Below are 15,470 nucleotides of genomic sequence, written 5' to 3'. Positions count from 1 at the left end.
GGTTGATAGCATGTCATTGTACCCCTTATGCGTTGATCGATACTCGCAATATCAATGACTGGTGTGGTCCAGATTCAGTTATTTACAGGCCGTGATCATACAGCTGGAATATTACTGAGCCCAACATTCAACAACAAACACTTAATCTACACCCAGACCGCCTCCGTGGTCTAGTGGTAGAGCGTCCGCCCGGAGAGCGGAAGGTCCGTGGTCCGATCCCCGGCCGCGTCATACCAAAAGACGTTTAAAGATGGCTGTAACTTGTTGTTACCCTGTCTGGCACTCTGCATTAAGGGGCTAAACAAGGACTAAGATTAAGATGTAGTTACACTGGGATGGGTGTAAAGATGTGTAATTTGTTGTTACCCTGTCTGGCGCTCTGCATTAAGCTGCTAAACAAGGACTGGTCGGCTCGGAGTCAGTACTCTGTGTCTGAGTGGGGTATTCATGTTAAACTGCGGCATGCTATCTCATTGAGACAGCTCTATAAATCGGCGTCAGTCCGGACTAGTACAAGCAGCCACACACACACACACACACACACACTATAAGAGTGCTATAATCTTGGACGCGACGTAAAACCCAATTTCACCTCACCTCATCTCATCTACCACCAGGTAGAATAGGTCCCCAGTAACCCATGTGTGTCTCACGAGCTGAGTAATGGGGACGGGGGTCACAGTGTTATTGCTGGAGCAAGCATCTCACACTGGTGTTGTCATCAGCCAACATGCCCATCACGACTGCAACACCCATACAGTCAAGGTCGGCTTGATAAGCTAACATACATGTGTTCACAACGACACACGTCCACCTTTGCATTTTATCTAATCAATGTATCACATGGACTTGATTCATAAACATCGATATCATCCCTCGTTACTGAATATTCGTCAGCGGGGAAATCCAGGGACATCAGGAGGCGTTCATGAATAAAAATACCCCTATTTCGGGTTAGTGTTTTCACGAGTCGAGACTGATAATATATAGATTTATTCCATATGGAGTAATGCAAAACCAAATAAATGATGAAACCAATATTTTCACTCGAGTGAGTGAGTGAGTGGGGTCTTACGCCGCTTTTAGCAATATTCCAGCAATATCACGGCGGGGGACAGCAGAAATGGGCTTCACACATTGTACCCATGTCGAGAATCGAACCCGGGTCTTCGGCGTGACGAGCGAACGCTTTAACCACTAGGCGACCCGACCGCCCCTTCACTCGAGTGAAATAAGGCCAGTATCAGTACAAGATAAATAGAACGACGTTTTTTCTTATCAAATGACGTATTTATCTCATCATGTGACCTGATAAGTTGACATTTAAACTTGTGGCTGTGTCACTAGTAAAGCTGTCAACATTGGCACTGGGTGAGATAAACATGTTTGACACGATGGACCAAATAGTTTCTATATTTACCATCACTGAGGTACAGAAGACGTCATGCCAGAACCCAACAAGATGTGTATCCCATTAATGATGTACATGGGGACCTCGTTATATCGGACCCTTTATCCGGAGACATCGGCTTTCGTACGACCTTACTCGTGAAGATAAGGGGTAGAATAGGTCTTCAGCAACCCTTGCTTGTCGTAAAAGACGACTATTCTTGTCTTAAGAGGCGACTAACGGGATCGGGTGGTCAGGCTCGCTGACTTGGTTGATGCATGTCATCGATCCCAATCGCATGGATCGATGGTCGTGACATCAATCACTGGATTGTAAATTATTTACAGACCGCCGTCATATGGCTGGAATATTGCTGAGTGCGGCGTTAAACAACCAACCAAGCCAAACCGTACGACCTGCTTTAGAATGTCAATACATGCTACATAACGGTTACAACGTGCCAAAGAGTCGACTGATCGAAAACTGTGTCCTGATAAACGCGGTTCCATTGTAATCAATCCATACAGTTTTGTATCTTCATTTTTCCAATATATAATATGCAACATTGTAAATGACGAAAACTGTGATTCACACATTTCAGGGTAATGTGGGTAAGATTCCATATGCTCAACGCCAAGTTATGTTCATGGTTCAGATTGTAAGAACTTCAATGGTATTTGGGACACTACCAACAACTCACTATTGCAATGCTGTGTTCTTGAAAGGACCTATTCTTCTGTTGTTCATGGAGGCTGCACATACACTAAAACCCAAAAAGCGTTCATGCTGTACACTGTTTAGGTAACTGGTAGGGGACACCAGAAACGGTGACCCTGGTTACCAACACCCTGCCGGCTCACAAGCAGTTGTCCCCTGTGAAGATCCAGGTTAGAATTGGTCTTAAGCAAAATGTGCTTGTCGTAAAAGGAGACAAACCGGATCCGGTGGCCCGGTCGGCTGTCTTTGAGGACATCATCCGCCTGTCCGTCTTTGCTCTTATCAAGTAATCCTATTAACCTTTGGCATTCACGAAATGCTTGTACCCTTTCAATTCACCATGCGGCCTTCGTGTCCATATTTACTGTTATGAAGCAATGCTTTGTGATCTGCGTGTTCTGAAAGGATTGAGTATGCTGGATATGAACTGGCGGACGGGCGTCACCTCCAGATTTCTTCGCAACTCTGTGGCGTGTCTCAAATGTCTGTCATACGCCATCTGCAGCACCGACATGTCACCCTCCACCTGCAGAACAAGGACAGAACTGTGACCACTAGTCAAAACTTTACATGTGTATTTGAAGGCAAGATTAACCCAGTCAAGTTTCGTCCCCCGGGAGTACCAGAATCCTATGATCTTGTGTTAGGATTCCATATTCGCTGAGTGGGTGAGGTAAACTTAATGTCACATCAGCATTATTTCAGCCATTGATTTACAAGGCCGTGATGAATCTTGAACTGTCAGCACAACAGCCGTGATTGTAGGCTTCACCAAAGTGGTAAGTGTTTAACATCGGCATCACAAGCTTAAATCCCACGTGATGCTAACACGCTCTGATAGCACCTTGGACATGTATAATATGACATTGATTGGGTTTGACGCCGCTCTGAACAACAGTTTCCAGTTATATCACGGCGTGTCAGCGTAATGTGGGAGGAAAGCCCGAAGGGATTCCCCACTCCCACCCAAACCCACTCACTCACTCACTCACTCACTCACTCACTCACTCACTCACTCACTTACTCACTCACTTACTCACTCTCTCACTCACTCACTCACTCACCTTCTCCAGTTCGGTCCTCCAGTGGAGAAGCTGTTTTTCCCTCTTGTAGCGCTGGGCTGTTTCATTATCAGGGAAGTTTTCTGCACGGATATGACAAAAGACCCTTATTATTGTATCAACAAACTACTCTGGTTCGCTGACAAGTTACATGTCTTCCATCCGAAAAAGCGATTTATACTATGTTAGTAGTTCAGTTTTCTGTTAGTGTTAGATAGAACCTGTCAATGCATACAACCATATAATGAAGTTTTTAATTATATTAGAGATTTAATTGATACATTATGTAGTTGGTGGAAAGTCTCACCTTCTAATCCGTCCGTTGGTAAGTAGTCCCCAGACAGGCAAGTATATGCAGCAACCATTGCCTTGACATCATCTAAACCATTCTTTGTAAACATGGGCAAAGAATCCGAGGTTCTCACAAGCGGCAACTTGACTCGAGTACAGGAAGTCGTCCTAGCTTCTATGGTCCTCTTCATACTGAATAAATCCGAAGGAGTGGCTAGGTTCAGACACTTCTGGTTGAAGTCCAGGACTGTGTCACATCTCTCGGTCATCAACCGCACTTCAGCGAGACTTTCAGAGTTTTCCCTCTTCAGTATGTCCAGGTATTGGTCCAGACGCTGAGTGATTTCCTTCTCTCGCTGCTGGAGCCCCTCGTGGAGCTCCTGGAAGGTGTGTCTGATGGATCCTTTTATCCGGGCACGGCTCCGATCCAGTTCGGCATCAAATTCCGTCAGGGCAACTTCAGCGGCGTTGTTCGCGGCCATCTTTTCAGTCAGTTTTGAAATGTACTCAGGTAAAGTTTGCCCTTTTAGGAAACGGTATACCCCTTCTATAGACCCCACATCGCATCCTTCATGACCTTGAACTCTGCATGCAAGACACAGCAGCTCGTCACAGTCGTGGTCAAACATAGCTAATGGGTAGGTCTTGTGTTCTTTACATTGCTGTTTTCTTCGGTAATCTTTGCCGATTTTCACCAGCTCTTCAACGGAGACTGTTGGGTGGGTCTTGCTTGATTTGTTTTCAGAATGAGATGTCTCGCAGTCGTGACAAAGAAATGCTTCACATTCCTGACACCAAGAAAAGGCTTGGTTACCGTCACCCCTGTTGGTACAGAACAACTCCGAGGCGGAATGGACAGCTGTGGCCAGAAACACCGCTCTGGCCGTCACTGCGTCCTTAGCCCGAACGGTCTTAAAGAAAGTTTCTCGGCAGATCGAGCACGACATCGTGCCTTCGATGTCTGAATCCAGACACGCTTTACACACGGAGTGGAGGCATGGCAGTAGGTAGGGCTCTGGCCCCCCAAACCTGTAAGGTGTCTGGCACACTCTACACTGAGGCAATGCTACGTTACTGGCCATGGTGGGTGCAGTACGATGACAGTACTTATATTGAACAAGTATATACAGTTACCATGTCATTTTGTGATGAAGCGAGATCATGTAGTCCCGTCTTGTATTTCAAATAGGGAAAGTGTGACAGAGCGGTGTAATCTTCATCGTTATCTGTGTGCCCTGGGTAGAGACGACTGTTATCATTTAGTGACCTTTATATGCGATCAGACTGATATCCAGGTTTGGATAATAAATTGAATATTATAATTATCTCCGTGTTATGGGTTTTCGGACGCTTAAGAAAAATTCATAGTTTTCTCTCTAATCACATGAACAACTGTAAAACATCTCAATCACTTTAAAAAGACAACTTTCTCTGAATAACAAGCCACCATCTGAGTAATTATAATGTCTGTGTGATGCTACACTTCCCGTTATAGCGCGTGTAATCGCGATAAATATGGCCGTCCGAAAACGTGATCCAGCGATATAAATAAAGTTAACCTTTACATTTGAAATTTTCTAGTGTGCCTAAACATGATAAAAGGGCCCCCATCATCCCAATTCCTTGTATTTCGACTGACTTTACGGCACTGTTGAAAGGAGACTAAATGCTAAAGCATGACTAACAGCCAGGCAGGGTCTGGCCGCTTCCGCGGGCTAGAGGACAGAGCGCCTGTCCGGGGAGAGGAAGGTCGGTTGTTCGATTCCCGGCCGCTTCATATCAAAGACTTTAAAAGATGGTACTTGATGTTAACCTGCCTGGCGCTCGGCTTTAAGACAAGGACTGGTCGCCTCGGAGTCAGTATAATGTGTCTGAGTGGTATCCATGTTACACTACAGTATGGTATCTCAGTGGACTAGCGTCCGGACTGGAGCAATCAGCCACACAGACACAATTAACGTGGGGGCCGCCTCCGTGATCTAGTGGTGCCCGGAGAGCGGAAGGTCCGGGGTTCGATACCCGGCCGCGTCATGCCAAAAGACGTTTAAAGATGGTACTTGTTGGTACCCTGCCTGGCGCTCAGCATAAAAGGGCTAAAACAAGGACTGGTTGGCTCGGAGTCGGGGTATCCATGTTAAACTGCGGCAAAATATGTCAGAGAGCTAGCTCTATAACAGCGGCATTAGTCCGGACTGGTACGAGCAGACACAAGCACGAACGCACGCATTATTTTTTTAACGCGACGGTACCTTGTTGGTAACCAGACATAACTTCGGGAACGGTAATACTGACCATTTTACATTATTTATGCAAATAATTTGAGGTAAAGAGTTAATGTTTAGAGACATGGGAACTTGGAACAGTTACACCGATTTCGCCTTTCTAAACTGGGATTAAGTACAGTACAGAAAACATTTAGTGTTACTTTACTCCTTAATATCACTGATACGAAGTTATCTACGATGACTCAGACGTTTTGTTTTATAGCTATGAGTAATCACCATTAACCTGACCTCTTTCTTGATAGTAGACTAAGGATAGGAAACCTTTACTATTTGTCAAGGGACAAAAGATCCACCACACGCAATTGATTTAAGGTATAAGAGTGTGAAGATAGCAGGAGAATATTCAAGGATCAGTTATCTGATAAAATTTGTTTGAGAGAACATTCAGAGAGAGAGAGAGAGAGAGAGAGAGAGAGAGAGAGAGAGAGAGAGGGAGAGAGAGAGAGAGAGAGATGTACAATCGGAAAGGGGGGAGAGGCGCACACAGAGACAGACAGGAAAGAGAGATGTGTGAGAGGAGAGTGAGTGAGTGAGTGAATATGGTTTTACGCCGCTTTTAGCAATATTCCAGCAATATCACGGCGGGGGACACTAGAAATGGGCTTCACACATTGTACCCATGTCGGGAATCGAACCCGGGTCTTCGGCGTGACGAGCGAACGCTTTAACCACTAGGCTACCCGACCGCCCCCGTGAGAGGAGAAGGGATCGGGGTGGGAGAGCTTAAAACTTCTTTGAAAACCATCGTCTCCATGCGAACACAGGAGAGAGACGTATAAGGTAGATGGCGAGCGAGAGATAACCATAGTCTGTTCAGTAACAATACACTGCATAACAGAACTGCATTAATCAGTAGCCCAGTGGTTAAAGCGTTCGCTTCTCGCGCCGAAGACCCGGGTTCGATTCGCCATAGGGGTACAATACGTGAAGTCCGTTACTTGTGTCCCTCGTCGTGATATTGCTGGAATACTGCTAAATGCAGTGTAAAATCATACTCACTCGCTCTCCTGTGATATTAACCGCAATTTAGCTATCTCACAACGTGTTACGATCTATTGATTGGTTTATGTATATCGAATATCGATGAATATGCGGGCAACGAGTGAGTTATTCATAGATGCAGACATCTAAACAACAAAGATAAATATTACATATCATATCATTAGTAGGACGCATTCCTCTTGCCTGTTGAACCTTGATACTTTGATCACAACATGGCATCTCTATCTGCCTGTATGTTGGGATATAGATGCATATCACCGCCACCCGTTAAAATCCGGGGTAGAATAGGTCTTCAGCAACCCTTGCTTGCCGTAAAAGGCGACTAACGGGATCGGGTGGTCAGGCTTGCTGACTTGGTTGATGCATGTCATCGTATCCCAATTACGTGGATCGATGCTCATGATATCAATCACTGGATTGTCTGCACATACGGATGTGGTACAATAACACATATAATGTTTAATATGTTCTACATATATTATCCATCCATCCATCCATCCATCCATCCAACTTCAGGCACTTATCCAGCTAGGACTTCACACAGACTTGCTCTGTCAACTACATATATTATCCATCCATCCATCCATCCATCATCCACCCATCAATCCATCCATCCATCCATCCACCCATCAATCCATCCATCCATTCATTCATCCATCCATCCATCCATCCATCCATCCATTCATCCATCCATCCATCCATCCATCCATCCATTCTTCAGGCACTTATCCAGCTAGGACTTCACACAGGTTCCGAGGTCAAACGAAAATAGAGTTCAGACTAGACAATTCAGTGATTGACATCATTAGCATCGCATCAACCGTTAGACGCCTGTTACGACAAGTATGGATTTCTGAAGACCAATTCTAACCCGGAATCGGGGCATGCATATCTATAAATGTTGCTGACGCTGTGCGGTGATTAACGTATGGGAAACACAGATTCGGTTGCATGTTACAGTAAGGATGATATCTATATGAAACTTATAAATTGATGTAAAATTTCACGTTGAATACAGTATCAAAGATATCGGTAATAGGTCACAGTGAGTCGCATACATTATTGCAAAGAACTTCGGTGCTATTGGTTGGTTTCAGTGTCGCCATGAGGTACATATCAACGTTCGTATTGTACGGTGACCACGCGTATCGCTGTAATGATATGATCAGTGTTGTAGGTCTCTAATACGGGGAGGCCTGGATGTTCCAGTTGGCACAGGTACATTTCCCACTCACCCACTTAAACCCAACTCACTTACCCACTCGGTCGGGTAGCCTAGTGGTTAAAGCGTTCGCTCGTCACGCCGAAGATCCGGGTTCGATTCCCGACATGGGTACAACGTGTGAAGCCCATTTCTGGTGTCCCCCGCCGTGATATTGCTGGAATATTGCTAAAAGCGGCGTAAAACCATACTCACTCACTTACCCACTCAAGGTAATACTGTCCAAACCAGCGTAAACCAATCACCCTTGTTCTTATTCGTCAAATCAAATCTGAACAGTGAATATGATAAGCACAAGGCAATAGAGGGCTTTTCGTTAACAAATCAAAGGGTAATAATTCCTGTTGACCCCGCTACTGTTATAGCGAAGGCTGGTTTTGCATGATGTATGATAAGTGAGTGAGTGAGTGAGTGAGTATGGTTTGACGCCGCTTTTAGCAATATTCCAGCGATATCACGGCGGGGGACACCAGAAATGGGCTTCACACATTGTACCCATGTCGGGAATCGAACCCGGGTCTTTGACGGGACGAGCAAACGCTTTAACCACACACACGCTTTAACCACACAAACCACCCGACCGCCCCTGATGTATGATAATAACTGCGTGCGTGCCTTACCCCGTGATTGTGGATTTAATGCAAGTCTCGCCCTGATTATGATTCTGGTCAGCACTGCTATCAGAAAAAAACCGGTTAAAGCCGCGTTAAACCCAACTCACTCACTCATTACGGGAAATATTGTTAAAGCGGCGTTTAACGCACTCACTCACTCACTCACCCAAGGAAATATTACTGAAGCTCCGTTAATCCCAACTCACTCACTCATTACGGGAAATGTTGTTAAAGCGGCGTTTAACGCACTCACTCACTCAATGAAATATAATTGAAGCTCCATTAAACCAAACTCACTCACTCATTACGGGAAATATTGTTAAAACGGCGTTTAACGCACTCACTCACTCACTCACTCAAGGAAATATTATTGAAATTGCGTTAAACCCAACTCACTCACTCACTACTGGAAATATTATTAACGCGGCGTTTAACCCAACTCACGCACGACGGGAATTATATCTCCAAAAGCGGCAATAACCCAACTCAATTTCCCAGTACGGTACTCCTGTACACGACCTCCACGTATATGTCGTGTTTCCGGATGATTCTTATTTACTCCTGGACTACTTTGTTGTGTTTGGTTTGATGTTTTCATACTGAATATTTGATGTTTTTTCATAGTGAACGAAAACTATTTTCCCACAACCTTGAAACTGCCTCGAGATTGAGTCGCGTGTTTTTTTTGTTTCAGGAAAGAAAAAGTAGCTAGAACAAAACCTGCAAACGTGTATTGTTCTGCTTTTCTCCAAAAATATTATTTGGTGTTTCAAAAGTCTTCAAACATGCAATTCAATGCAATAGGGTGACTATTAATACTTATTTCCTACTTGGATTACGAATCTTGTTCCATTGCCATCCGTGAGGAAAGTAGTTTTATAGTTTCACAAAACGTGCAGTGAACATCAAAGGCCTCCCAGGAACAAACACTCAGAAAGCACGCATTTCATCTAACTCACGAACAAGGACACAGAAATATGTTTTTTCTACCTCACCACAGAACGTCAGCATATGATCATCCTATCAAGGGACTGGAACAGAACACGTTTGCGAGTATGTCCCATCAGCATTTAGTTCAGGTTGTTCTCCAACTTCTTGTTATCAGCAGTGCTTCGGGTTTCCACCCTCTCCAGATACAAGACACTGCAAAGCTAAACTCTTCTTCTTCATCAACTACCGCAGGTGGAATCAGTAAGTGTGTTCGTTTTTTTGCCATCAATTGTGGCCAGTATACAAACAACGAATGTCGTCCGCACTAAGCAATGTTCCAATACTGCAGGTGTATGACGGCGGCCTGTTGGTAAAATGGGGTATAACGTCGCGTTCAAGATTATTGCACTTATATATCGGCGTGCAAGCACGCGTGAGTGAGTGTGTGTGTGTGAGTGTGTGTGTGTGTGTGTGTGTGTGTGTGTGTGTGTGTGTGTGTGGGTGTGTGTGTGTGTGTGAGAGAGAGAGAGAGAGAGAGAGAGAGAGAGAGAGAGAGAGAGAGAGAGAGAGTGTGTGTGTGTGTGTGTGTGTGTGGTTGCTTGTAATAGCCCGGACTAATGCCGATTTTATAGCGCTAGATACCATGTCGCAGTTTAACACGAATACTCCACTCAGGCACAGTAAAATGATTCCAAGCCCATCAGTCAGGCAGGGTAACAAGTAAGTACCATCTTTTAACATCTTTTGGTACGATGCGGCGTTCATCTCACACCGTCGGGTTGGGCCAGGACGACAAGCAAACATGTCTGAACCCCCGATCTACGTACGACAAGCATAGGTTGCCAGGATCTTTATGGAGTTAAGTCAAATATTTCTTCGATAAAGTATACCGCATATAAAACACTTCCCACTGGTCATGTTACGGTTTTCCACAAAACGTATTTTCCACCAAACGTATTTTCTTCATCTGCATTAGAAGGAACCGCTACGAGTGTTAAATTCCCTGCAAGTGACCCATTAGGTGGTCATTATCCAAAGAGCATAGGCTCTCATTTGTTCATCATGTCTATACTCATAGTATAGATGTAAATGCATCAGTTACTAGTGTTCATGTTACGAATGTATTATACACAATTCTCAGCACGTAGTTTCCCTTTATATTAAACACAATTCTCAGCACGTACTTTCCCTCTACATGTATTTATGAACTCTGTACCAGGTGCTGTCGCTTTTCGACCATTCAAGAGCTCAAGCCTACCTGGTCCACAGTCATTCAAATCTACCCAAGCTGTATCTTCTGTTCCGGCTTTGTCCGGATCTACAGCCGGAAATGGTAAGCGACATTCAGTTCAGATGGTGTTCCCATCTATCCTGTCTTATGGATCGATATGTTGTTTTTGCTTTTGAAGTTAAACAGTACATGTATTTACTGTTATACAATAAAAAATATCATGTTACCTACTTCTGATATGTCTTACAGGGCAGAAGATGGTATAGCGACTTCTCACTAACAATACAAAAGACACTGTTGCAATATTCCGCCTTAGTACTCTTCAATTTCAGCGGTTTCAAGCAACACAGTGCCAACGTTAATAAACCATCCTCACTTAAATCGAACGTATTTTCTTCATCTGCAGGAGAAGAAACCGCTACGAGTGTTTAATTCACTGCAAGGTGGTCATTATCCAAAGAGCATAGGCTCTCATTTGTTCATCATGTCTATATTCATAGTATAAATGTAAATGCATCAGTTACTAGTGTTCATGTTACGAATGTATTAAACACAATTCTCAGCACGTAGTTTTCATTTACATGTATTTATGAACTCTGTACTAGGTGCTGTCGCTTTTCGACCATTCAAGAGCTCAAGCCTAAATGGTCCACAGTCATTCAAATCTACCCAAGCTGTATCTTCTGTTCCGGGGTTTTCAGGGTCTACAGCTGGAAATGGTAAGCGGAATTAAGTTCAGATGGTCTTAATATTATTTGTGGCCGATACATTTTCTAACACCTCATGCTTTGATCAAAGATAAACTATTTCCCTTTATATGTCTTTATCCACTCTTTGCCAGGCGCTGTCAGTTTTCGACCATTCAAGAGCTCAAACCTAAATGGACTACAGACATTCAAATCTACCCAATCGGCATCGTCCGGATCTACAGCTGGAAGTGGTAACTACACTTCAGTTCAGATAGTGTTCCTGTTTTACTATTGTTTACGAGCAAAGGTATTTGGGTATTTGGCCGTGACGTGTATTTCCAATAAAAATACGAATAATAAATCAATAGATAAGAAGTTCAGAAGGTGACTCGCCTTAAGAACTTTTTTTGCGCCAATTCGATGCCTCTTGCATAACAACAGAGAACAACCATGCATGGAAAAGCAAGAAACCATTTGATACTACCAGTGGATGTTTTAAGCTACAGCTGCAAAACCAGGTAGTATTTTATTGAAAGCTATGCGCCTGAATTATTTTTCTTCATCTTGCAACAAAGTATTTTGGCAGACAATATTATTTTTTTCTGCAGTCTGTCACTTAAATATTGTTTTTTCAAGCATTTTCTGGGACAGGTTTTTTTTCATAAAATCCACAGTTTTCATGACACAAGGGAACACATTGCCCCTAACAGTATATTCATGGGTTTTGTCCGAGAAGGCGTGGCTAAGGCAAGAGGCAGAGCATGGTTTAACAGAGATTGGTATAATTATTGAAAATTTTTCTCGCTTTTATCTAATGTGTTGAAAAGGTGTTATATTCGAATATTGAAATCACCTATAAAGTCTTAAAACAAAGTATGTCTATTTATATCCTCAAACATTGTGTTTTTTATTAATACAATTCACTCGCTTACAAAGGCGCTAAAGGTGCGTGGCACGGCTACTTTATATGCATAAACAGTAATAAAAGTCAACTAAAATCAATTATATTAATTTCAAACTTTAATTACATATCTAAACTAATAATCAAGCGGTGCTAATAACTATATAAATCCCCCGAGTTATTACCATCATGAACGGTTCAGGAAGTAAATATGTACTTCAAAATCAGTAACTGATATCAAGAAGCCGAAGAAGAATCTGTGCTATGACATAACGCAAAGTAGTTACAATGCAATGACCTCATAGTTTGCAGATATATCTACTTACAGTCTATCGATAAAGGGCTCTTCATACGTGACAGTTCGAGTTACGCAGTAAGCACAAACACAAACCAGCAAACATCCTTAAATATGTTATTTCTGCAATCAGGTTTCCATTTCGACCCACTGGCCAACATCCAGTCCTCCATGGCAACAACGACCGTTGGACCCAAAGAACCGCCCAAACACACGTTTCTAACTGGATTTGGTGGATTTGTTGGTAAAGTACACACAACAAAACCTGGTGAGTTTCAGAAGACACACAACGTTCCTTCATTCCACAATGGACTCTTGGTGCCACCCTCCCATGCTGCCGCCTTAATTGTTCCTCATGGTTTCGGCGGGTTTCTGCCAGGGCCCAACGCTGTTTCCCGTACAGATTTCTCCAAGACGCAGCCGTCACAGCCTGGGATGTCAGAAAAAAACCAGAGGCCAGGTAGGGTCAATTCACCCCTCTATAAATGGCTGTATGGTATTCTAAAGTACCCTCTTCATGTTGATCTGATTGCAGATACGAGGACCCGGTTATATAAAACTTTAATGGTGCTTTACTGTAAATCAAAACTCCATAAATAATGCGTCATTAAGGATGGCTGTAATACTATTTAAATGACGCTGTTCCATAATTATGCATTTAACTTAATGAAGGGTCGGGCTACCATCAACCTACCATTAACACTAAACATGTCTTTTTCCCACTTGTAGAATTTGTAAGCTTGCTGTTGAGTATAGATATGATCATTTCGATCAAATCAACGCCGTGATATAACTGGAATAATGTTAAAAGAGGCGTTAAACCCAACTCACGCCGTACTGCCGTCGTTGACCGAGATTCTCTCGACGATCAGTGAGTGAGTGAGTCAGTTGGGTTTAACGCCGCTTTTAACAGTATTAATATGGGAGGAAAGCACAAAGTGATGCAGGTCTCATACGTTTACCACTTCGGTTAAACCCACGAGCACGGGTATGGTGCTGACAAACCTAGAAACATAATCAGGGCGAACCGGGATTCGAGCCCACAATCATAGGTTTCTGGCGTGCCCAAAGGACGCAACTCTGCACAGCGAATCGCGTCGCCTCGGACGACTGGTCCACACGTGCCCCCTCGACGATCAGCTGTTGGCCTAACTCAAATTCAGGTATAAAAAACTCTACATCTGAACACAGTTGGACTGAAATCTTCTTTTAAACATTATCATTGATTCGGGTCGCCGTCATTTTCGGAATGACCCGACAACGTGTTCGGACAATAAAGATTGATTGATTGACCCAATCAAACGTCCCAGCATAATTATGAGTGATTCGTCTTCGGATGAGAATTACCGTATTCGACGTAATAAGCGCCAACGCCGATATTTGCTAATATATTGGTTAGTTAACAATCCCAATTAGCACCCCTTCCGATTGATCAATGTACACAAGACCTATTTATTCGCGTATAATACGCACTTGTGTGTTATATGCACCCTTAATTATGGGAAATTAAATTCTGGAACAATATATCTCTCGTATATAAACATTTCAGGCTGTCAGCATTAACCCTGAAATTTATCTTTCAATTTTCACCAAAATGATATTCTAATAAGAGCCCACAATTTCTAATTTTGAGAGCGCCCTGGGCGCTTATTACGTCGAATACGGTAGACATGAACAGAAATGCCGCTCAAAAACTGTTTCCTGAATATTGCTGTTAACTCTAGGTGTTACCTTATCCGGGTCTAGTGGTCTAGTGGTAGAGCGTCCGCCCGGAGAGCGGAAGGTCCGGGGTTCGATCCCCGGCCGCGTCATACCAAAAGACGTTAAAAGATGGTACTTGTTGTTACCCTGTCTAGCGCTCTGCATTAAGGGGCTAAAACAAGGACTGGTCGGCTCGGAGTCAGTATACTGTGTCTGAGTGGGATATTCATGTGAAACTGCGGCATGGTATCTCAGTGAGCTAACACTATAAATCGGCATCAGTCCGGACTAGTACAAGCAGCCACACAAACACACACACACGTACATGCACGTCGCTATATAAGTGCAATAATCTTGGACGAGACGTTAAACCCCATTACACCTCACCGCACCTGTTACCTTATCCTGTTATTGTTATTGATAATTCAAACGTGCGCGCTTCGCTAGCACTATGACCATCCGCAATATTTCTATCGACTGAACTGTGGCAAGACGGCCTTACTCTTCTAGACTGAGATGACAGCAGACTGTAAGTCTCAATCTCATATTTGTGTTTTAAAATACTGTTAAATCATATAAACTTACATACATGATCATAAAACGGTGAATAATCATTTATTTTACTTCAAATTGTTTTTATAGTTGTTTTTTTTATAATTGGAATCAAAGGTTTACAGTTGGCCAAGGACTTGTATTACTGCGCATTTCCCTTCCTATATGGAAAACGCAAATTAATGATGTTTGGGGCGGTATCAAAACTTTGGGTATGGGTAATAATACGATGGGAGGAGATATCGTTTTGTATCCCATTTATTACCCATCCCATAATGTTGCTTTGTTCCGAGATTTAGCCAGGGACAAACCAAACCCATTCCACGAGGGACATAACCTTGATTTGAAAGGGGAACTCGCTTTGCATCCCATAAACATTCCATTTGCAATATATTTTTCTCAACAAATTAGAAACGGGAATAACATCGCCCAAATCAAAAGAACCCACCGATGACGTTGAAATTTCAACACAAAGAGTAATTCTAACAACCGCCCCGCCTCCAACTACAACTCCTCCTACGACCACAACTTCAACTACTCCTACTACTACTTCAAGTACTACAACAACAACTACTCCTACTACTACTTC

General features: G+C 43.3%; 1 protein-coding gene across 1 annotated transcript; it reads right to left on the bottom strand.

Moving 5' to 3' along the window:
• Positions 1 to 1,009: 1,009 nt before the first annotated feature.
• LOC124120881 (E3 ubiquitin-protein ligase TRIM33-like) lies at positions 1,010 to 4,662 on the bottom strand. Its single transcript, XM_046483777.2, has 3 exons — positions 3,476 to 4,662; positions 3,172 to 3,251; positions 1,010 to 2,633 (listed from the first exon to the last, which is right to left on the bottom strand). Exons 1-3 carry the CDS (start codon positions 4,539 to 4,541, stop codon positions 2,475 to 2,477), a joined length of 1,305 nt encoding a protein of 434 aa, XP_046339733.1. The 5' UTR covers positions 4,542 to 4,662; the 3' UTR covers positions 1,010 to 2,474.
• Positions 4,663 to 15,470: the final 10,808 nt, after the last annotated feature.

The sequence above is a fragment of the Haliotis rufescens genome, unplaced genomic scaffold, assembly GCF_023055435.1.
Source record: "Haliotis rufescens isolate VD_foot unplaced genomic scaffold, xgHalRufe1.0.p SCAF_9, whole genome shotgun sequence".
NCBI lineage: Eukaryota > Metazoa > Mollusca > Gastropoda > Lepetellida > Haliotidae > Haliotis > Haliotis rufescens.
Note: the sequence above shows the minus strand (reverse complement) of the source record. Positions and strands in the feature narration are given on the sequence as shown.